This window comes from Hippocampus bargibanti, linkage group LG04 (assembly GCF_051943395.1).
Source record: "Hippocampus bargibanti isolate YZ-2025 linkage group LG04, ASM5194339v1, whole genome shotgun sequence".
Classification (NCBI taxonomy): Eukaryota; Metazoa; Chordata; class Actinopteri; order Syngnathiformes; family Syngnathidae; genus Hippocampus; species Hippocampus bargibanti.
This window is the reverse complement of record NC_142737.1, coordinates 14,098,010-14,121,307: the sequence shown is the minus strand read 5'-3', so window position 1 is coordinate 14,121,307 and position 23,298 is coordinate 14,098,010. Positions and strand designations below refer to the sequence as shown.

Genomic DNA, 23,298 nt, shown 5'->3' with positions numbered 1-23,298 from the left:
CAGAATTTAGAAGTAAATAAAAATGTGTACAAATGAAATATGGAAAAAAGTTGACATTGTGATTTGGTGGAAAAGAATTCTATAAAATAACACCACACATATCTATGATTTCTCAAATTGTTTGATTTGGTAAAGACATTGCTAAGGATTAAAATTTGGCTGATAAGCGTTGGTTAATTTTTCTTAATGTTGCATTCACCCCCCCGTTTCCCCAAAGATTGGGTCAAGAAGAAAATCTACAACTTTAACCCAACTAAAAATAACAATGCCACAAAACCCATCAGCATTTTATATTTGTTAAAATCTGAAATAATTGCCTTGACTCAAGAAAAGCAGATTATCCATTTCGTATATTCCTTTGGAAAAAATAGTTTAAAAATACAGTGTGCACCATATGTGGTCATAAATTGTGATTTGGTCAAATAGATTTTTGAAATTAAAACATTGCTGATAAAATTTGGTTTATGTTTATATATATATATATATATATATATATATATATATATATATATATATATATATATATATATATATATATATATATATATATATATATATATATATATATATATATATATATATATATATATATATATATATATATATATATATATATATATATATATTCGTAACCCCCCTGTTGCGGTACAGGTCTAGTGTTTTTAGGCTCATCCTCTATGCACATTGTCAATGTTACTCAGACATCATCATAACAGGAGACTTAATAGGCATTATAGGCATTCGGGGTGGTATAAAAGCAACCAAAAGCATAGTACAAAGCATATGTTTTTCAGCACACCAACTTTGCAACATTTCAGAATGCCTTTTGTGCCTATACAAATACATTTGAAAGAAGGCAGCCCTTTTCGGTCTCCTAAAGAAACCAGACTGTTCACAGTGTACTGTATGTGCATGGTATCCAACATTTAACAGTCTCTGAGCAGCACCACTGTAGTGGGTAATTGTTCGGAAGACAAGCATAAAATTACGTTGGTGAATAAAAATGTAAATCTGCTGGATTCAGAGGGGTACTGGACTCGAGTGGGAGAAATGGATCATTATCACAGTTGAGAATTTAGTGGCACGTTTCCCACCACGCAATACACTTGGGAACACTTCCTCCAATATTTTCCTGTTGAGGCATTTCGTAACTTGAACATTTAATATTAAGATGCCACTCTACACCCAAAAGAGAAAAAAGTTATATAAAAAAATTAAATATAAAAAAAGAAACAGACTGATATGAACATTTTCCTTGACACAATATCTGGCTACCAATCCTATTCCAAGAAATACATTCAACTACTCAGGACACTGCCCTCCCATTGTCTGGCAACCATTTCAAGGCATACTGCGTCAATTGTCCCAAGACAGCTGGGATGGATCGATAAGCTATTTAGGACCCAAATGACAAAACAGCCGCATGGCAACAGTGTCAATATTATTGGAGTAAAAAGTTAGCATGGGACAGAATGCTGGAAACCACCAATTATTTGTGGTTCCTTATTCAAGAATTTAGATTTGGACTGTATCTGTGGAACTCATCTTCAAGAATTGGCTGAAAAACTCAAGCCACAAGAGGACTGACACTCTTTGATCGATTTGAATGTAGCATCAAATTCCGACAATGGAAAATGTTGACATTGCAAAATGAAAAAAAAAAAAAGCAATGAAAATGGGCTACATTTTGGTCTCGCTGTCAGTGATGGGCCTCTCATTTATGTTATCTTGGCAGATGAGTCGGTAGGGCTTCTTGTCCACTTCCTCCGCTGCCCCCAAGTGAGGCTCCTCTGGGTCTTGGGCTAACTCGTGACGAGATAGATGCTCCACGATACCAGCGCCGATGGAGTCTCCCAGGACGTTGGTCACAGTACGTAGTCTGTCCCTGTTGCAAGCGCAAATAGGACACAGATGAAGAAACCGTTTATGTAAGAAAACATTGAAAGACAAACATTTTTCCAGATGTTTTTTTTTTTTTTTCGAAAACGGCACTGAATATGGAATTGTGCCACCTGGTAATTTTTTAATATTTGGAGGTGGCATAACAAGCTCATCTAGACTATATGTAAAAGCTGATATCTTTTGAAAATTCTGTTTGTATAAAGATCCCCTGACATTTAATTAAGCTGGCCCAGCAGTTTTCCACTATAGGAGGAAGTTTGAGAACGGTCCTTATCTCATTAACTTCCAGACAATGTGCAAAAATATGTCCACTCCAGTGCTAAGGTTTTTGTCATTTTCACTCAAATTGCAGGACCCACACTCTATTGAGTTTTAGAACTACATAAACAACCAATTCAGCATAAGAAACCTTAGACTTTTGGACTCTTTCATCAGAAAAAAGTTAATTCCTAAATGATATGGGTCTGGAGTTATCTGAGTTTGAAATAGGGGTGGCTATGCAAAATACAATACGCTACATACACATTGATTTATATAGTTCCTTAACAACAGCTGAAGCTGTAATAAAAGTGTTAACGTAGACGAAAAGCAAATGCTTCCCCTTCGTGGAAGGGAAAAACATTGCCATAGGTATGACCAGACCAGCGCTTTATCGGCACACCCCGCAAGAAAAACCAAAACCAGAAGTAATTTGGGAATGGCGCTGCACGTCATGCTTTTAAATTCCCAAATAAATTTGGGAATGGTATTGAATGAAATACTGCCAGTTTTTGCAGGATTTCTGTGTGAAAGTATAAATCTTGACCATGTGGTCCAAGAAGTACTCACAAGAACCAATCAACGGCGATGATGAGTGTAATGTCATCAGTGGGTAGGCCCACAGATGTGAGCACTATCACCATGGTGACCAGTCCTGCCTGGGGTATTCCAGCTGCTCCAATGCTGGCAGCTGTGGCTGTGATGCTGCAGGAAAATAAATTCAGGCCTTTTTATGGTCATCTGTTTGAACCACATGAACTCAAATTGACCTCCATCCATGCATGCACAACAGCGAATAGGGTCACTAAACTCAGAGCATTGTACCTCTGAAATTGAAAGAATCTACAGGTTCCTCCACTGCTATATTAAAGGAAAATGATTCAATACAAAAAACAAAGACTTCCCTCGGACAGTCCAGTTGTATTTAAAGGACAACCGATGTCTCCGGACAAGTTGTGTCCATAATTTGTAAAATGGCTTCAAATGACTTCTTCTGAGCATATTTTACAAAGATTCCACCGCATATAGCAATATTTTACGTTTTAAGACTCGGGCTGAATATTCAGGAAGTCTTGTTTTTGAATTGGTGACGAGTCCGTACGTGACGTCACTGAAAGAACGCCCCTGACCGAAAAAAAAGACACATTGTAGCAGTCCTTCCACCACGTCAATGTATTTTGCTTGTTTGGTCTGAAAACCTCGTGTTGCACCAAAAAGCCGCCAGAAGACGGCGACCAAGCTCCATGGAAGGAATTTATCAGCCTGTGGAAACGGGCTGATTAATACATCACAGGAGCTTGGACGCCATTTTCTGCCTCTTTTTTGGTGATACATTTCCCACCAATGTTGCCTCAAAATGGTACGGGATAAATTCTTTAATCGATTGCAAACATGTATGCTTTCCTCTTCAGAACTATTTGAATCATATTCATAACTGGATGTGTAACAAGAAAGCATATTCTCTGAATCTGAAGCCATTGTCTTGATTCTCCAGCAATGCAAGACGTCTTGGCGTGACGTCACGAACTGGGGCCGGGACTTTCTGAAAATGCCCAATTCGCAGCTCAATTTTTTGCAGATTTTGGACACTTTAAGTCATTTTTATTGGTGTTTTGCATTTGAATAAAAATATCATACTGCGTGTTTTGGGTATTTTAGATGCTACAAAACGTTTTTATGATGTCAGTTAGGAAACAAAAAAGTCGGTTGTCTATTTAGAGCAAGGCATTTGCATTTACAGTAAAGTCTCGTTATATCGATATTCAAGGGAGTCCGAAAAAATATCGATATAACCGGGACTATCGATATATCCGATCCTGTTTGCATGTAATTTTCTCCGTGCGTGCATAGAAATAGTATCGATATAACCGGGACTATCGATATATCCGATATCGATATAACGAGACTTTACTGTACTTATTTGTTTTGAGACTTTAAACAATGAATATTTTTTATTCAACATTACGTGAAATAAATCATAATTTATTTCATGAAGGACATTTTTTTAATCGACCAAGCAGAGTTGTGAATTTCATGGGACAGACGGCCCTTTTGCTGAGGAACGCTGAACGATAGGAAGCTGAAAAAAATGTGACAGACTATGCACCAGCAGAAGTGGGTTTTGGTCTATTAGTGTAATTGTCCCAAATCGGATTGGTCGCGAAATGCACTGATGTAAACGATGACCATAGTGTGGTTAATAAAAATACAGGAACATGACAAAGTGACTGACTGACAGATGGCCAGGCTGGTGACGAATACCGAAAAAACAAATGGCGGAGAGGCAAAATTTGATAAATTGCCCACCACTGGTACCTACAGTATATTGAAACAACAGTGATAATGTTCACAATTTTAATAAAAGTTACAAGGTTTGCAATATTATTAAATTTACATTTCATTCATTAAAAATTGCATTGTTTTTAACTGTACTTGGAGCGCTAATTATTATTTTTGGGTGGAACTTAGCGTGAATAGTTGGAGATCTGCGGGTCTATTGTGTTAGCAATATAGAGATGATACAGTCTGTTTGGGCACTTACCTGATGGTGAGAATCTGTCCAAAGTTGAGGTCAAAGTTGTTCACCTGAGCAATAAAGATGGCTGCCAGCGCTTCATATAAGGCGGTGCCGTCCATGTTGATAGTGGCACCCACGGGCAGTACAAAGCGTGTTACACGCTTGTCTATTTTGTTGTTTTCCTCAAGGCACTTGAACGTGATGGGCAGCGTGGCAGAGCTATGGTAAAAATGACCACATCAGCGCATCCCCTGACTGTGTTAACAGTGAAAGAAAGAATGGTCACTAAACCTGGAGGATGTTCCCAGAGCGGTGATAAGGGCCTGCAGCAGCCCCAAGATGAAGGTGAAGGGGTTCTTTCGGGTTACCACAAAGTAGAGCGTGGGCAGGACCACGATAGCGTGGATGAGCAGGCCGCAGATGACAGTGATTGTGTACATACCCAGCTGGCCGCCCATTGATGAGATGTCGTCCATCTCCACAATTTTACCCGCGATCAGGAACAGGATACCGATGGGGGCATACCTGATTCAAAAAAAGGTTCAATGGATTTTTGGTCTTCCATGATTAATTGCTTTGCCACTGACAGCAAATCTCTGTTTTTTTTTTGTCAGCGACTTGATAAATTATCATTTGCATGCCTATTTGTTTTTGCTATTTCATTGACATTCATCGCGCTTCTCCTTCGCTCTACTGTTTCTCAGCTTTTGCTCCACTGTATGAGTCAGCACTCACAAGTGCCTTGAAATTTCGGGTCGAAGACCAAATTGGTCGAGAACAGAGATGTTTGAAAACCAAGGTTTCACTGTACTTCTTTTTTTTTCACTTTCTGACATGAAATCAGAGTACCGTATTTTCTGGTGTATAAGTTGGACCCAAATGCCTTGATTTTCTTCAAAAAATGATCTTGCGCCTTTGCGCAGATGTGCCTTACATGTGAGGTAATATTGAGCCACAACAGGTCTTGCAACTACTGTCAGCAGCCACCGATTCCATTTCCCCCTGTAAACGAAGTAGTGCGTAACCCTCTACTGTTGCACTTTATAATGTGGTGTCCCTTATACAGACGCTCCCCAACTTACAAACGAGATACGGTCGTTTGTAAGATGAATTCGTTCATAAGTTACTTCAGTGCTATATTTTGTATGAATGTATGTTTAAGGCTTATATAAGTAAAAAAAGAAGCACTACTCGGAAAAAGGTGTGGAAAAACTTTTATAGATTTACATATTACATAAACCTTTTTCCTTCATTGAAGGTGCACCTTATAGTCCAGTGCGTTTTATATATGGAATATGTTTAAAAATACACAATTCGATGGGGCTGCGTTGCGCCTTATACACCGGAAAATACGGTAGTTTAATTTAGACGTACCACATGATGATGGCCACAAGCCTCATGATGGCCTCGCTGAGACAATCAAAGAGGTCCCTCAGGGGTTGTCCCTCTTCCCCCATTCTCCCGATGATCAAGCCAAAGCACATGGAAAAGACCACCAGGCCCAATGCGTTGACCCCATTGACAGCACCCGCCACGGGGATCATCTCCTCCCTAGTCATCACCTGGGTCCCGTTGAGCAGGAACACCGAATCGTTGACCGTCACATTGATTTGGATCACTCTCTTGGCATACTGTGTCTTGAACTGAAAGAAAAGGAAGAGTCCCATGAGCCAGTGAAGCTTTTAGCCATGCTGGTAGCAGTGCAGTGGCAATTTAATAGCTTGCCATATGTTCACAGTGCCTTGACGATCCTCGGGATATGACTCTAGTGAAATGACTACATCTGTAAAGAAAAGCATATGGAACAAACATTTCCAGACATCGAGGTACATCACGTGTGTCTTCATTCATCTTATAGTGGAAGTAGGAACACAATACATTTGCATTTGTCTATAGGTACTCTAACTACTCTACTTGCCATATAAGCATGTGAACAACGCACATTGGTGTATAATTTGCACAGCCCCTCGAGAATATGACTTTTTCACTTGACAATATTCAAATTTCATCTAAAAAATATTGTTCTTATGACTGTATGAAGTTTTTTTCTCAACAAATTGCTTTGTTTTTCATTTGAATATTTTTTGTTTAGTTTTTGTGTTCCCCAATTTTTTTTACACGCACACACACACAAACACACACTTAATGCAATGCAATGCCACTACATTAATTTAGATTGGTGTTGTTTTTATTCACATCGTGGATCACCTCAAGTTGATCTTTGGTAATCAATGAACAAAGAATAATCAAATTCAATCAGAATTTAAGTAATAGGTAAAATTGAAAACAGCATGTGAATAAATATGATATATTACCTGTGTGGTGCACGCTTCCACAAGGTTTGGAGGGAACATGTTCCTGCAAAACCACACATACAAGTCACTAGTAAGTATGTTGAAATATTTTTTAAAGAAATCCTCCCAACCCTTTTAAAAAAGGAGACTTGGGAGCAAAAACACAAGTAAATAGGTTTTTCTACCAAGGCTAGGCTAATTTTATGAATTGAGCATTATAACAGCAATAGATAGATAATGCGTACAATTTTGAATATTTACCTGCTATTTTCAGCATGTACTGTCAAATATTAAAGAAAGATAAATTAATTAATTAGTTTAATTGCAGCTAATGATTTTCCATGCACAATAGAAAGCTCTTTCGTACATAGTTGTCAATTTTAAGCACATTGTTAGAGCTTCAGCTATTGTTATAGCGCTATATACATCAATATGTATTGTATTTTGGATGCTATAAAACATTTTTCTGGTGTCAGTTAAAAAACAAAAAAGTGACGTCGGTTGTCCTTTAAATGCTTGTCACTGTTGTTCAAAGCAGATGTCAGACGTAAGCCAGTAGGTGGCACTGCCATTACAATGAAAATGTGTTTGTAGATTCCTTCAGGCCTGGAATTTCACATAGTAAGTGGTATTAGGCCAAAATAGGATGATGAGAATATAGTTACAGCAGTTTTTGCAGTGATAATGAGGCCAATTTTTAAATAATATAAAAGTCAGTTCAAAATGGCGGACTTCCTGTTGGATTTAGCATAGGGCTCTAAACTTTTTTGTAGCCATTGGGCCATAGCGCAAGCCCAAACACAGTAGGTTTTTTTATCATTTTTGTTTCATGTAAAGTATTTTTGCCACTTGTTTCCTGCCACTTGTTTCCTGGCACCTACGGTTTACAAACATTATGAAATAGTCTATCTATACCTGGGTGTCATCCTCGATAGCACACTATCTTTTCACTCCTATATAAATAACATAACTCGGTCTGCATATTTTCACCTCTGCAATATCAATCGTCTCCGTCCCTCTCTCAACCGTCACACTATTGCTATCCCCATCCACACCTCCCGTATCGATTATTGTAATTCACTTCTTTTCGGGGTCAATCAAAAATTTCTCCATAAACTCCAACTAGTCCAAAATTCCTCAGCCCGGATCATCACAAAAACCCCTTCCTTTCACCACATCACCCCTGTCCTCCAACAGCTCCACTGGCTCCCTGTTAAACTCCGTATTGAATTCAAGATACTTCTGTTTACATTTAAAGCCATCCATAACCTTGCCCCCCCCTATCTGTCTGACCTAATTCAAATCTCCAGTCCCTCTCGGGCCCTCAGATCCTCTCCCTCCCTCCACCTCTATATCCCCTCTGCCCGTCTCACAACGATGGGGTGCAAAGCTTTCAGCCGCTCCGCTCCCAAACTCTGGAACTCACTTCCACCCAACATCCGTAACATTGACTCCCTTCCTACTTTCAAATCTCACCTGAAAACCCACCTGTTTAAACTTGCCTTCATGGTCTAGTTTAATCTGCTGTTTTATTATTTATTGTTTTATTCATGATTTTACTGTTTTGTGTATTGTCTTTGTTGTAAAGTGTCCTTGGGTGTTCAGAAAGGCGCTTGTAAATTAAATGTATTATTATTATACCTGATAAGGTCCAGGAAGGCGTCGGCAGGACTAACAGTGTCAATTTTTTGCCGGGTGGTGAACTCATCCTTGGAGCCTTTACCGGGGTGGATGATGAGCACCATGACGATGCCGATGAACACAGCAATAACCGTGGTGGTGGTGTAGTAGACGACCGCCCTCATACCCATTTTACCCGACGCGTGGGTGTCCAGTGCGGCCATGCCTGAAATCATAAAAGTCATGCAGTTTTAATGGGAATTCTTCCCTTAAATGATTTGTTTTGGGTATTTCCTAGCCTTCAGTGCTTATTTGAGGTGAGACCTTTCATTTGTTAAAAAAGTAGTAATATAATATTTAACAATACATCTACTTTATTAACCAAATTCTGCTCCCTAATTTGAAACTTTCAAATTTAACTTAAAGGACAACCGACATCAGAAAAACGTTTTATAGCATCTAAAATACCCAAAACAAGCAGGCTGATATTTTTAGTCAAATGCAAAACACCAATAAAAATTACTTAAAGTGTGCTAAAACTGCAAAAAAAATTGAGCTGTGAATTGGGGATTTTCAGAAAGTTCCACCCCCAGTTCGTGACGTCACGCCAAGACTTGCATTGCTCAAGAATCAAAACAATGGCTTCAGATTAGGAGAAGATGCTTTCTTGTTACTCATCCAGTTATGAATATGAATAGTAATAATAGTTCTGAGCATAAATGTTTGCAATCGATTATAGTTCTGAGCATAAATGTTTGCAATCGATTAAAGAAGTCCTTCCGGGTCATTTTGAGGCGTCAGGACTGATGTGCAGCGTCCCAGAAAATGCAGAAGATGGTGCCCAAGCTCCGTTGTAAATAGGCTGATTTGTCTGCTGGGAATTTGTGTCAGCGAATATCAAATAGTTGTCTTGGTGCAACACACAACGATTCACCATCGCGTTATTTATGTCTTCCTTCTAATTTCGCCATCAACGCGGATCAACACGAAGTTTTCAGACCAAACAAATATCGCAAAATGCATTGTGTGTCACTTTCTCGGTCAGGGATGTTCCAAATGTGACGTCACGTGGGGATCGTCATCAACTCGAAAACAAGACTTTCCTGAATATTCAGCGCGAGTCTTAAAACGTAAAATATAGCTAAATGCGGTGGAATCTTTGTAAAATACGCTCAGTAGAAGTCATTTGAAGTGATTTTACAAATTATGGACACAACTTGTCCGGAGGAGTCGGTTGTCCTTTAAGATGTGGTGCCATGCGGCGGTGCCATGCAGTGAATGAAAAACTACAAAACAATATTGAACGTAAATTTACATCCTGTGAAACCAGTCTGCAAACTCATACAAAACCTTAAGAATAAAATTACAAAAAAGGTTTTAAATGCCACAAATATACAGACCCTTTGCTCTCAAAATATATATTTCTACCGTATTTTCCAGTGTATAAGGCGCACCCTTTTTCCCCCTGTAAAAGAAATGGAGGCGACTCCATTTCCCCCTGTAAAAGAAATAGTGCGTAACCCCAGCCTCTAATGTACTGCCTCATAATGTGGTGTGCCTTATATTTGGAAAACTTTTATATAACTATGTATTATATTTGGAAAACGTTTTTCATTCATTGAAGGTGCGCCTAGTAGTGCGTTGCGCCTTATATATGGAAAAGGTTTGAAAATACACCATCCGTCGGGGGTGCGCCTTCTACTCCGGTGCGCCATAAACATCGGAAAATACGGGAAACATATTACTTTCCACCTAAAACAGTAAAACGCCTTGAAAACAACTAGGCAACATTTCTCTCAAAACGTAGGACATGAATACATTACTTAAAAAAAGGTAATTTAATATTTGATAATTGTGGCTTCTTTACATGAGGAAAGTTGTTGCATGCACATACTCTTTCCTTACAAGAGCATCGCTGCAGAGTATCAACAAAGCACTTATTTTACAAATTAGTTTATGGGAAATTGAGGGTTTTTCAAAGAGAGATGGCTTGTTAATTATTAACACAGTTGAGTTTGTGTTGGCAATACAAAAAAAAGAGCAGCGCTGCAAACTTAGACATTTAGACAAAATGAATTGGTGTGTCCCAGCGAGTATGGGAAAAAGATGCTTGTAATTATAGATGGAATACTTCCACCGCCATAATCTGTTCAACTATTTTACAAGGAACAAAGCACAATAAGAAATACAATCTGTCTGTGATCTACACGGCAGGTAAGCAACACCTTCTGGATAAAACCCAGGGAACGATCATATCCGCTTAATGTGTTTTTTTAATATATTTTTAATGGCACTCACTGTTTTAAGGTGCATCACAAGAGTCCCTTTAAATATGAACACTTCCAAAGTCATTTACTCAAAACTTGAGGGTCAAAAGGTAACCAAGTGTGACTACTTTATATGCACGAAGATGCTTGTTAATGATTAACATAGTGACCTTGGCTTTGTTTGGCCAAAAGATAAAGCATGTTTTGCATATTTTGGCATCTGACGTACACAACCACTTCATGTGAAGTTTTAATTCAGACACCCCATTTTAATCCATTCTTTTATGTATTCTCAACCGCATTGAAATGAGAGTTTGGTAATCGCGCAGGATTTAAATCAAGGTTTAGATTTTTATTAAATTTATTTATGGAAAAAATTCAGACAATATTAAAATATATTTTTTGTAGTTTGTTTTCCCATCACCTTAGCCTAAATATGCTATTTTTCTTCTGGAATATAAAATAATGCATATTTACCTTGAAACAAATACATTATCAGAAAAATATTTCCACTCAAATATAAAACTTGTTTCAGAACGTTTTTTTTTCTCCGATAGGAACCAGTCTTTATATGTATTAAAAATGGGCAACTTAAAAAGAAAAAAAATGTCAATTGTAATTTTTTAAAGGCCTTTTTACCCTATAAAGCGTTTTGTCTTTTGTGGGCTTTCTAAAAAAAACTCCTTGGTGGGTTTTATTTGGTTTTATAACATATTGTCATTCAGGTAAGATTTTTTTTCTCCCTGAGAAGAATGAAGCTATGAAACATTTTTTTAACCCCTTTTCATCATCGTGACAGCATTCAATTCACATTGTTGGTCAGAGAAAGAGTGCGAGTGCGGATTTCTGAAGATAAAGGAACAAGTGTAGCATATTGCCACCTCCATTTACGGCTTAGTTCATTCCGAGCAGGAACAGGAAAAGCCTCCCCTTTTGTTGGAATCAAGATTCATCTCGGCCTTTCATGTGTCGCTCAGTTTTCCAATGAGTGTGTGTGTGTGTTTGTGTGTGAATGCGCTAACAACCATGGACCACATGATAGACATACCTTTTTTTCTGTTAAGAGTAGAAGGAGGAGCCTCTCTTGTTTATTGTGGCATGACATGATTGTGACTCCGTTTTTATACTGCGATGAAAAAATATTTCTTGTCTTCTTCAGTATGCCTGCATTTTTGTGGACACATTTCGGTGGTGGTGGTTAAAAAAAATCTAAATTCATTGAAGTTTTAAATGCCTTCAAACTTGTAAACCAAAATGCTTTTAAAACTATGATGTGGGATGTTGTGGCAAAAGACAGCCTTTTAGGAACAACATGCCAGCCATGTTTGTGGATTATAATACATACTACAAAATAAAACAAATACACAATACAAAAATACATTTAAGGGTTCTTATGAAAAGAAAATATCACAAACCAAATCCATTGTATCCATTAGGAAATTATTATTATTTAGCGTTTACAGCTGCAGCCGTATAAATCAGTATTGTATATAACAAAGAAAATATACATTTGTGGTATACTTTTAACTTTAGTCTTTAGTCTTCACACACGCGAGCACACACACACACACACACACTCACAGACACACACAAAATGTTCCCTGAACTGTCGCCCGGGCAACAGCGTAAGCAGCCTCACTAATTTCTTCCACTCAAAAGAATGAAAGAGGCAAGGTTGAATGAGAGCAAGGAAAGATTGTTTTAGAAGGGCGGTGGGGGGTATAACTACAAATACAGACCCCTTTCCAGAGAAGGAGAAGTTGAAGTTGGGGGCACATGAAGTGGTCCAGACTTTCTGGAACCTCGTATACCCCGTAGTGCCCTACCATTTTTTCATGTAACCAAACATATTATTTGTCGTCTGATTGAGAGGGAAGACATTTCATTTGTGCTATATGTAGCTGATACAGAAACCCACGAGCAAAAGGTGTATTCAGAGCCCCCAAATGTCTGCGTGCGAGGGCGTTGGGGCGTCTCAGGTGAGAACTTTTTGAAGGCCACTGTAATCACATTACCGCTCAATGTGAACAAATGTAAGAAGGCTAGACTCGGTCCAGAGAGAGAGAGAGAGAGAGAGAGAGAGAGAGAGAGAGAGAGAGAGAGAGAGAGAGAGAGAGAGAGAGAGAGAGGGAGGGAGAGAGAGAGAGAGAGAAGACAAAGAGAGAGAGAGACAGAGAGGGGGGGGAAGAGGAGAGAGAGAGAGAGAGAGAGAGAGAGAGAGAGAGAGACTGAGAGTGACCGAGAGAGAGAGAGAGAGACTGAGAGTGACCGAGAGAGAGACAGAGAAAGACAGAGAGACAGAGAGAGCGAGCAAGAGAGAAAGAGAGAGAGGCAGAGAGAAAAAGTGACTGATCAAGCAGGCTTCTTTTTTTTTCTCTGCATTTCCTTGACTACCCAAAAAATATCAAATCATTGACGCATAGTAGCTCCAAGATTATAGTCAGAAACTGCCATTTTTATATCTTCTTCTAGAAAATATGTGTGTTCAACCAGCCTCATACAACACTGCCATAGCAGTGTCCGAAAGAGACTTTTGTCTTCGAATTCCGCTGACTAAGCGCTTTCTTTTTCAGTTTCACTTGGATAGATAATTGCCTCGTCTTCCCTTCCGAGGAAGCCTGTGTCTATTTTAACTCAAACACAGTCATTCAGAATAATTGGTGACTAAACTTTCCTGCACCGTTCGCCTCATCTAACCCATTATGGGATAGTTTGAATACAGTGTTTGGAAAAACATGCCTCTTGTGTTGCACTGTCGTCGTCCGCAACCATTTCTGTGGAACCATCTTTTGCAATGGCAGAGATTTGGGTTGTGGTGCCTGGCGGTAGACTCATATTCAAAGTAGTAAGATTGTTGGCATGGTAACATTCTTTACATATGAGTATCATAGCTAGTAACCCATCCATCCTTTATCTAAACAGCTTTATCCTCACACAAAGGTCATTGGTGTGGTGGCTCCTATTTTAGGACGCACTCACAACGATGTGCTTACCACTTGTCCACTGTGCCGCCTGTAGTTAATAATTATTTTGACACCTGACTGGCCAATGATTTTCTTTTTTTTCATTTGACAACTTACTCGAGAAAGGTGATTTGAGACTGCTTATTTTCTTATGCTGACATGAAACCAATTGTCTCAAAATGAGACAAGAGATGATTTGCCGATGTCGTGTCTCACCTTGTTTTGTTTTTACATCTGGTGTCAAAATCCAGTCTTTGGGGGCCAACAGACCAAAACCATCTTCCTTTCATAACTTTGCTATTCTGAAATGTAAATTTCTCCAATGTGAGACTAATAAAGGTAAATCCAATCTAATCCAAAGGTTCAAGATCATTATTAGGCTCCTGGAGAGCTTTCATTGAACCATCAAAAACAAACTAGACATCCATGTTTCAAGGAAAGTGTCTTGTTGTATTTACATTTCTACAGTCGTTAGTTTTTTTTTACACTTGTATCGCGGTTACAAATGTTAAAATGTTACCTGAAACATTACCTGTGTGGGTCATGAAGTATTTATTAGGGGGCCACCATCTGATTTTCTCATCTCATCTCATTTTCCGTACCGCTTATTCCTCATTAGGGTCGCAGGGGTTGCTGGAGCCTATCTCAGCTGTCTTCGGGCACAAGGCGGGGGACACCCTGAATTGGTTGCCAGCCAATCGCAGGGCACACAAAGACAGACAACAGTCATTCTCACACTCACACCTCGGGACAATTTGCAATGGTCAATTTGCCTGCCATGCATGTTTTTGGAGTGTGGGAGGAAACCGGAGGACCCAGAGAAAACCCACGCAGGTCCGGGGAGAACATGCAAACTCCACACAGGGAGGCCGGACCGGGACGCGAACCGGCGACCTCTGCACTGTGAAGCCGGTGTGCTAACCATTCGACTACCGGGCCGCCCCCATCTGATTTTGAATTGGATTATTTTATTATTTTTAATTAATTCCAATGAGCATAAACTTGTTTTGTCCCAGTATTTTCAGTCGTCACATGGCATGACGTCGTAAAATGCTACGTTGTGCTTCGCTCCGTGCACAGCACAAAGTCTTAACTGTCTTATCTGTGCCGTGTCCCTGCAAGCGGCAATTACGTCTTTCTCTCAATGACCCGGTCACTATATGCTTGCTGCACATGAAAACATACGACAAGACCGTTGTAAACACCATAACTGCGCAAAGTAGCTCCATCGTGTGTTTGCTCATTCAATCAATAATGAGTTCATCTCCTATTTCTTATCGTCTATCTTCCCTCTGTGACCTAAAAGCACTTGCACAAAGTGGAAAAGATGTAAACATTATTGTAAAAGTAACGATCGCTAGCATGGATCATTGTACATTAAAGGGCAACCGACATCACTTTTTTGTTTTTTTAACTGACATCAGAAAAACGTTTGATAGCATCTAAAATACCCAAAACGATGATATGATATGATATGATATTTTTTGTCAAATGCAAAACACCAATAAAAATGACTTAAAGTGTCCAAAATCTGCAAAACATTGAGCTGCGAATTGGGCATTTTCAGCGGGCGGTCCTTTCATGACATCACGTACGGACTCGTCACCAACTCAAAAACAAGACTTCCTGAATATTCAGAGCGAGTTTTAAAATGTAAAATATCGCTATATGCGGTGGAATCTTATTAAAATGCTCTCAGTAGAAGTCATTTGAAACCATTTTACAAATTATGGACACAACTTGTCCGGAGATGTCTGGGAAATAAAAAAAGGGGGCAATTTTTGGTCTGAATTCAGTTGGCCCCGTCGTGTCTGAAAAATGGGCCAAATTGTAACATTGATGGGGCCCGATTTAACTAGATTGCCAAAGTATACTAAACTGATTGAAATAAACAAAAATGCATTCATTGGATCATGATATTTATAAATTACAAATGGAAAACTATTATTTGAGTAAAATGTATTCTTTCTAATATACCAACAATTTTAATTCAAGTCAAATCATTTATTCATGCATAAAATAAACAAAACATTTCTATTTTCTTTAGTTACTACATAATCAATCCTGTGCCATTTTAACATTCTACGGTATTACAGAGAAGACACAGAGAACAGACTTAGCACAATATTTCTTACTCGTGTCTTCTTTTCTTTTCGGCTTTTCCCTTCAGGGGTCGCCACAGCGAATCAGTGTCCTCTATCTTTAAAGGTTTGATTCACATGTTTGTTTTGGCCAAGCTTTCACAATTTCTTTGCTCTGAAGATTTCCAATTTGCTGCAACATCTGTGACATAATTCCCATTAGCAACAACATTTGAATCATTAACAGCTGTTTGCTGCAACGAATTGTCACTACCCTCCGCAGACTTGTTCGATTGTTTCTTAAAAAAACAAGAATGTGTTTGTCTGCTTCCTGCTTTTAATGTCCTTGAGTTTTGCTCCTGTTCTCACGGTCCATCTTGCAAACATCTGCCATGTCTGATGTAAATACTGCAATGCACTATGGGTAAATAAATATTTGATTATCTCTTTCGGCACTTTCCGACGGATTGTGGAAAAGCCCAACATATCCTCTACCACAATTTTGGAACGCACCAAAATAAATGCAGGGTGATTATGGCTAGATATCGGTAAGGCAAATCTCTGATGGAAAACGAACAGTTTTCAATTTATGTTTAATTAAATGTGTTTCTTTAGCTATTTTAACAGAATTATGTCAAATGTGGCGCAGATCATGTAGCAATATGCGCTAATAGTAATAGACCTGCGTCGGTGCTGGCGCAGGGGAGTTGCAAAGTTGCACCAGAGGCTGTCAAAATGCATAAATGGCTTAAGGGCGCGGCTCAGCTGCATCCCTGCATTATACTGGCACCGTTTGCACACCTACCAGAGGTGCAACGAACTGCAAGTCCTAAGACAGTCTGAAGTCTGAACATTCAAGTATTAAGTGTTTTTCAAGTAACAGTAAGTATTAGTGAGTGGAGAACCAGAGTACAACGATGTCAACGGGCCTGAAGTCTTTTGATACATATTTGGAATAAAAGCTAGAGCATGAAAGTGCCTTCTTTTTTGCATTCCTGGTAAAGATAAACAAAAAAAAAATCATTTAATCGGTAAACAACATTAACCTCTGCTGCAATAAGGCATTGCATGTTGTGGTGACTGACCTGTAATGAGGCTGGACACCAGCAGGGGCAGCACCAGCATCTGTAGCATCCGCATCAGCAGCTCTCCGGGGAAAGAGAAGAACTTGATATCACGGTAGGACATGTTGTACGGTCGCAGGGCAAACCCCAGAATGATACCTATGCATATGTCACATTAAAAGTCAACAATTGATTTTCTGCACATAATCAATGCAACAAAGCTTCTTCTTCTTTTCCTTTCAGCTTTTCCCTTCAAGGGGTCGCCACAGCGGATCAGTGCACTCCATCTTCAGAGGTTTGATCTGCATGTTTGTTTTGGCCAAGCTTTTACGTCGGATGCCCTTCCTGACAAAACCCTCTGTATTTATCCGGGCTTGGGACCGCCACAAAAATACTTATTTCCCTTTGTGGCTACAGAACAAGCAACTCGCTCAGTAAAAGGCTCCCAAACACAAAATGGTAATCGGCACAGCAACATTCAAAAAAGCATAAATACTCACCCGTAAATTATAAAGTTGTTTGATTCATTAGAGATTAAAGACTCATGGGGCATACCATTTACGAAAGTGAATATGAAAGTGAAAGGAAGTCTAAGATATGCCAGCGCTGATTTTGATTGGGAGGAATGTCTGTGCCATTTCACTGTAATCGCTAGACTGCTCTGGGGCAATTGTGCTTTTTTGCGCCAGTAATGGGCAGCATTTTCACAGCCCCGCTTTGTTTAGCGGAAAGGTCAGTGCTGTTGGACAGTCTGCGGTTTGATGGATGCATGGCTTGAGGAGCCCACGATGAGAAGTAAGGAGTGTCAGGGCAGAGTGCCGACAGGCGACGTGAGACAATCTCTTTTCGTCAATGGATGCTACAGCTTCGTGTTTGCTTTCAACAATTAGCTTGTGGTAGACGTGCACATTCCACCATGACATTCCTGATCCACTGTGTAAAGGACAGTTTGATTTTCTCCTCTTTCATCTCGAATTGCTTCATACAACAAAAAGGGTGCAGAAAGTGCCAAGATTGAGTCTATGTTTTGTCATATTTTGTTCTTTTGACTTCAAGATGGTGCCGCGAGAGTGGCTGCCTTTCCAGCAGCTCATATACAGTGAGACCTCAACTTACAAACACCTTAACTTACAAACTTTTCGTCTTACAAACGTCAAATTTATGAAAATTAAACCTTATAATAAGCACTATTTTCATAATACACACCCACCACGACTGGTGGAGTGATCTTCGGCGGAAGCACACGACCGAACAGCACCAACAGTCCTTGTGGAAGGTGACTCTCCTTCCATAAGCCATCAACGACCATCAAAAAGGCAAATAAAACTTTATTTTACAGCACAGTTTCCCTTTGACCTTCGACCTCCAACGCCATTCCATCAAGCCATAAATGACCATCACAAATGTAAATAAAGTGACTTTATGATACAATGCAGTGTATTTCTTTCTTTGCAATACAATAGCACATTTATTATACATAGATTAAGGTATGTTGTGTGTAGTTTTAAGGCTTATTTACTTGAAAAGTATATTTTATGGTAACCCGGGAACAGATTATTCGCATTTTAATGGTTTCCTATGGGAAAAATATTTTTGAGATACACACTTTTCGCCTTACACACTCTGTCTGGGAACCAATTAAGTTCGTAAGTTGCGGTGTCACTGTATTTGGTTTTTCTACTTCTTCCTTTCCTTACCTCTTCCTTCCATAACTTTGCTTTGAAATTTAAATTTCTCCACTGCATGACTAATAAAGGTCAATCCAATCCAATCCATTGTGATTCGTATCTAGAAGCCCATCTATTTGTCTATGCATATAGGCAGAATAGTAAGACTGAATATGAACTGTGAATCACCACACAGCGAAAAGGCGTTTGGCCAAATAACTCTACAACAATGGCTAAGAGTCGTAAACGGGACAATCCACAATGCATTACAATGACTGACTGGCAACTGCGTTCTAAATTCAGTGAATATGTTCCAAACGGTGAAAAGCAGTCACCACTTCCTCCATGGAGGACACAACATATCCAGTTTCACCTGTTAACCGACTGGACATTTTCACGTGATACTTCTCAGCAACACCACGTCAAATGACATGAGTCACGGCACCCCATTGAACTACATGACAATTGTGACAATTCATCCGCTTGTTGCGACAAGGGCTCAAATAAACAATGGCGTCTTTTAAAAAAGTTTAAATTGCGAAATGATCCCCATATTTTAAAAGTGTAACTGAAAACCTAGTAATTTGTACATTTATTAACAAGGGTAGCGGGATGTGTATGTTATGATTTTCTTTACATTATTTTGTTAGTTAGCCAACTGTTAGGTTCACTTGTTAGTTAGCCAACAACATAATTATGTACATTTGAATTCCTTTTTTTAAAAACATTTTCAAGTTTGGTTTAAGTAATTTCGCTCATTTACAAAGTTACACAAATATGTTGACAATTCATTTGGTTTGTTTTAATTTTAGTTTCCTCATTTAGATTATTTTACGAAACGATAACCAATACAGATATAAACATTGTAGAGTGTTATAAAGTAAAAGAGGGGGGGGGGATTTTTCATTTTTCGTCTAAATTCACTTGAAGGAGCACTTCAAGTCATCAGGTTCTTTTGTTTGAAAATGGATGCACAAGGTTTTCTTGTGATGTACGTCACCGCAAATCACGCTCTGAATTGTTGATTCGCAAAGGTGCCGTAACTCAAGTAGGGTTACAGATGTGGCAGGCGTGGGTGGCCCCCGACTGACTTCCTGCCGCTCCATGATTGGTAGGTTAATTCGAAAATACTTCAATGTCAGCCACAGGGGTCGAGTGAGTTCCAAATGGGTTTCTGTTTAGCCCTCACTTGTGGAAGCTTATTTCTGAGACATCTGGTCTCAAAACTACAGACACTCTGACACAAAATGCATTGTGTGTATTTTATAATAACACAATGACATGAAAAACAAGAAAGAATCAATGCTATGAAATGTAACTGTAGCCTATTTCACCTGGATGCGACTTTGCTCCTTTTTATGAAAGTGGCTGATTTTCTCTATCATATTTGCAATCCTGACTTGGTACCCGATGCGAATAATTGTAAGAATTGTAAGTGAATGGTGTGTTTTTCACTAATAGATGTACCTCATAGCTTTGCATTCTCTATATGATTATTGAAACGGAGGTCCATATGTGTTTTATTTCTAAAATACCCATGTACTGTATATCTTTCCAGATCCTGATGAATGAAATAGATGACGATGTTGATTAAGACATTTTGGCATCTGACACAGTCGTGACTGTTGCATTGATGAACTTTTATCACCATTCAAATACTTTCGGGCTGATCAACTACGTGCTTCATACGCTATCTCTAGGAAATCACTCAAATGGTGGAAATACCTGTTCTGGTTTCTAGTGGATATTTGTATTTGCAATGGATTTATACTGATGAAACTCTCTCCAAACCATCAAGTGAAAACCAGAACAGGTCGCCTGTGAAAAAGGACTGTTAGAATTCAGGACAAATACCATACCAGAAAAAAAACGTCCTGAATTATTTTAAATGCATCCTAGGTTTATTTCATGCATATGTGACTTGTACTGAAAGTTTCATAAAGATTGAACAACAAATAAAGAAGTTATAACAGTTTATTTGAACACATGTTAGTTATGAATTTCCTGCTGAAGCCTCACAGGGAGCACACTACAAAGCTAGGCTGCAGGCTCTGTAGGCTGGGGGGGAAGAAATGCAAAATGCCTGCTGGGGAGGAAATAGTTAAGCTGTGTTGAGCGATCTGGCTGGGAGCAGCACAACAGTAGCTGCCCTACATTTATTTTTTTTAATGACTACGAAATAGTAGCAGTGTTTCACCATTTTTTTAAAGCCAACAGTTTTACGTTTGGAGCGCATTTAGTGAGATTTTTTATGAGATAAGTGTGTAGAACACACAAAGAGTTTGTCTTCGGTAGAATACACTGCTCTAGTGTCATCGTTTTTACAGCTTTACGTTTGAACATTTCCACTCACCAATAATGACAGCTGCCACGGTGAACATGACAAAAACATTCCTTATGAAGAAGCCCTTGACGTCTTTCTTGCTGATGTTCGAGATTCTCTTCCTAGTCAGCAGTGAACGGGACTGGATGCTGGCCTGGATTTGCCGGAAGCCTCTTCGTGCTCTTAGTGGGTCCTCCCCGTTGGCCTGCATCTTGGAGGAACTCTCTAGAACACAAAGGTAGAAAACACAATAGGCTTAATAATAAATAATAACACCGTCTAACTAGATGTGTCAAAGTTAATCGATGAACCTATAGCTAATAAATTCCCCAAATACTCAACTGCTATTTTTATAACCTAGCAATCTCTTGAGCCAATACTAAACTTATAACTCCCTAACCCTTTCAACTTCTCATCAGCATATATATATATATATATATATATATATATATATATATATATATATATATATATATATATATATATATATATATATATATATATATATATATATATATATATATATATATATATATATTAGTCATTTATATATTCTCTGTTTATCACAGCTCCAAATTCTTCAGTTTGCTCTTGCTCATACCAAAACAGACACGTAATTTTCGGCCAATGGATAAAAATGGTAAAATGGTAAATTTTTGACTGCTCGTTTTGGAGGCTTAAAATGTCAGAACTTCCATGATTGTCAAAATATTGACTGCATTTTAACACAGTTTTATTCATTTATTTCAACACTTTCCGTTGACAATGGTTTTGCTAGGGCAAACGTGTGTGACGTCATCTACTGTATGTTGTAATCATGAAGTTTCTGGAAATTGCACTTTGATTTGATTATATATGGCTAACCGCTTCTACCCACAAGGCCAATGTCAAATGTTCTTTAAAGCACATTGTTACATCTGCTGTGAAAGCGCAACATAAATAAAGCTTTAGTGTATTTTAATTATTTCACGTTACTACTACTCCTACCGTTACTAGTACCGTCAGTAGTTTTCGTTATTGGGAAGACTTAGCAAAGTGTGTGATTATTTTATGTTGAAGGTTTTGTCAAGACTTTAGTTACAGCTGCAGTTATTTTGAATGCGCCATGTAAAATAATATGGTTATCTGCTCGGAGAATTGAGTAAAGGAGCAGCCTAGTTAGCATTTATTGCTTCCAATTAACTTTTGGTAGTAAAGGGCAGTAGTATGAGGGGCTGGAGGAGGTTAGTCGGAACAGACTCGTTATAAATGTTCTTGTTTTCGAATATAGATGGATGGATGGGTGGGTGGATAGATGAATAGATGGATCGATAGATATTTGTTCATTACATTAACTAATATGAGACGTCCTTGAAAAATGTTGCATCATGTTTTCCTCAGGACTTATATCAAATCTGAGATAGCTAAAATATTCGCCACCCGTTACTCGACATTCTCCGGATCTTTCCGTTTTATTAAAATCCATCGAAAAGGGGCCCGAAATTCACATATATAATTTAAAAAACGTAGCAAGCTCTTTCAAACGCATTAACTGGGGGGTGCACATGTGGCATGGAGAAAAACTGACGGACTACTTCCTCAAACAAAACACAACCACGCACACGAACCCATCTCCCCTCAACACGCACGCGCACACGCATGTGGTTTTGCTCCTAACCGTCCCGCAGCAAGTGAAATTTCAAGAAAATCGCTTACGTACCGAGACCTGAGACGGTTTGGTGGAGGGTTGAAAACTTCGTGGGTGGATGTAGAGGAGGGGTGAGTCCGTGGTGCTCACGGGGTTACTTTGTGCTGTTGAGTGTGCAGAAATGAGGAGTGGGGGCGAGAGGAGAGGCAGAAAAGAGAGCGAGGGGGAGTCATCAATCCTGCTCACGAAAGAGCCAGTGAGGCAACATGAAGGCGGTGCCACGGGACTCAGTTGTTGCCTCGTGGGGGTGGGAGAGGAGAGCAGAGGGGAGGTGGTGGATGGGAATCAAGGTAGAGGCAGGGTGAGGGGAGCTGGAAGAAAAAAGAGATTTTCCAAGTAGGAAAGAAGAGAAAGGAATTTCTTGTTTGCCTCTTTGAAAGGTTTTGTCACGCCTGATAAGTTGGAACTGATTGCAGAATGGAGAAGAACAAGAGCCTCTATCAGCAGATGTCGTTCAATTTAACTGAATCAAATTGAATTGAATTTACGAAAGCGTGGAACTGCTGATGTGGATTAAATATTTTTGACTGGGCTGTGTCATTCGAAGCTACTTCAGAGTCATTCAAATGTATTGACAAAGTGGCTGGAATGTCCTGATAAATCATCTAAACGTATTTGCAGTGGTGGACCGTAAAGGCCCGCAAGGTCTTCTCT

At 39.1% G+C, this 23,298-nt stretch overlaps 1 protein-coding gene across 2 annotated transcripts; it reads right to left on the bottom strand.

Annotated features, from left to right (window-relative positions):
• Positions 1-575: 575 nt before the first annotated feature.
• On the bottom strand, positions 576-22,815 carry LOC148899134 (excitatory amino acid transporter 1-like). Of its 2 annotated transcripts, XM_088994184.1 has the most exons (10): positions 22,657-22,815; positions 20,988-21,182; positions 16,989-17,126; positions 8,614-8,818; positions 6,994-7,036; positions 6,053-6,321; positions 4,970-5,203; positions 4,703-4,897; positions 2,731-2,865; positions 576-1,885 (listed from the first exon to the last, which is right to left on the bottom strand). In XM_088994184.1, exons 2-10 carry the CDS (start codon positions 21,166-21,168, stop codon positions 1,681-1,683), a joined length of 1,605 nt encoding a protein of 534 aa, XP_088850310.1. In that variant the 5' UTR covers positions 21,169-21,182; positions 22,657-22,815; the 3' UTR covers positions 576-1,680. The 2 variants fall into 2 exon arrangements, with proteins under 2 accessions (XP_088850310.1, XP_088850311.1); XM_088994185.1 differs by lacking the exons at positions 20,988-21,182; positions 22,657-22,815 and adding an exon at positions 14,355-14,500 and having other exon boundaries at positions 16,989-17,127.
• Between the last annotated feature and the right edge of the window lie 483 nt (positions 22,816-23,298).

What these genes read in the sequence shown, in the direction of transcription:
- LOC148899134 (XM_088994184.1), bottom strand. Translation starts at nt 21,168, where the DNA reads ATGCAGGCCAACGGGGAGGACCCACTAAGAGCACGAAGAGGCTTCCGG. An exon ending in GGTGTCCAGCCTCATTACAG is followed by an intron (nt 8,819 to 16,988) that starts GTCAGTCACCAC and finishes TTATGATTTCAG; the next exon opens with GCATGGCCGCACTGGACACC. An exon ending in TGGAAGCGTGCACCACACAG is followed by an intron (nt 6,322 to 6,993) that starts GTAATATATCAT and finishes CTTTTCTTTCAG; the next exon opens with TTCAAGACACAGTATGCCAA.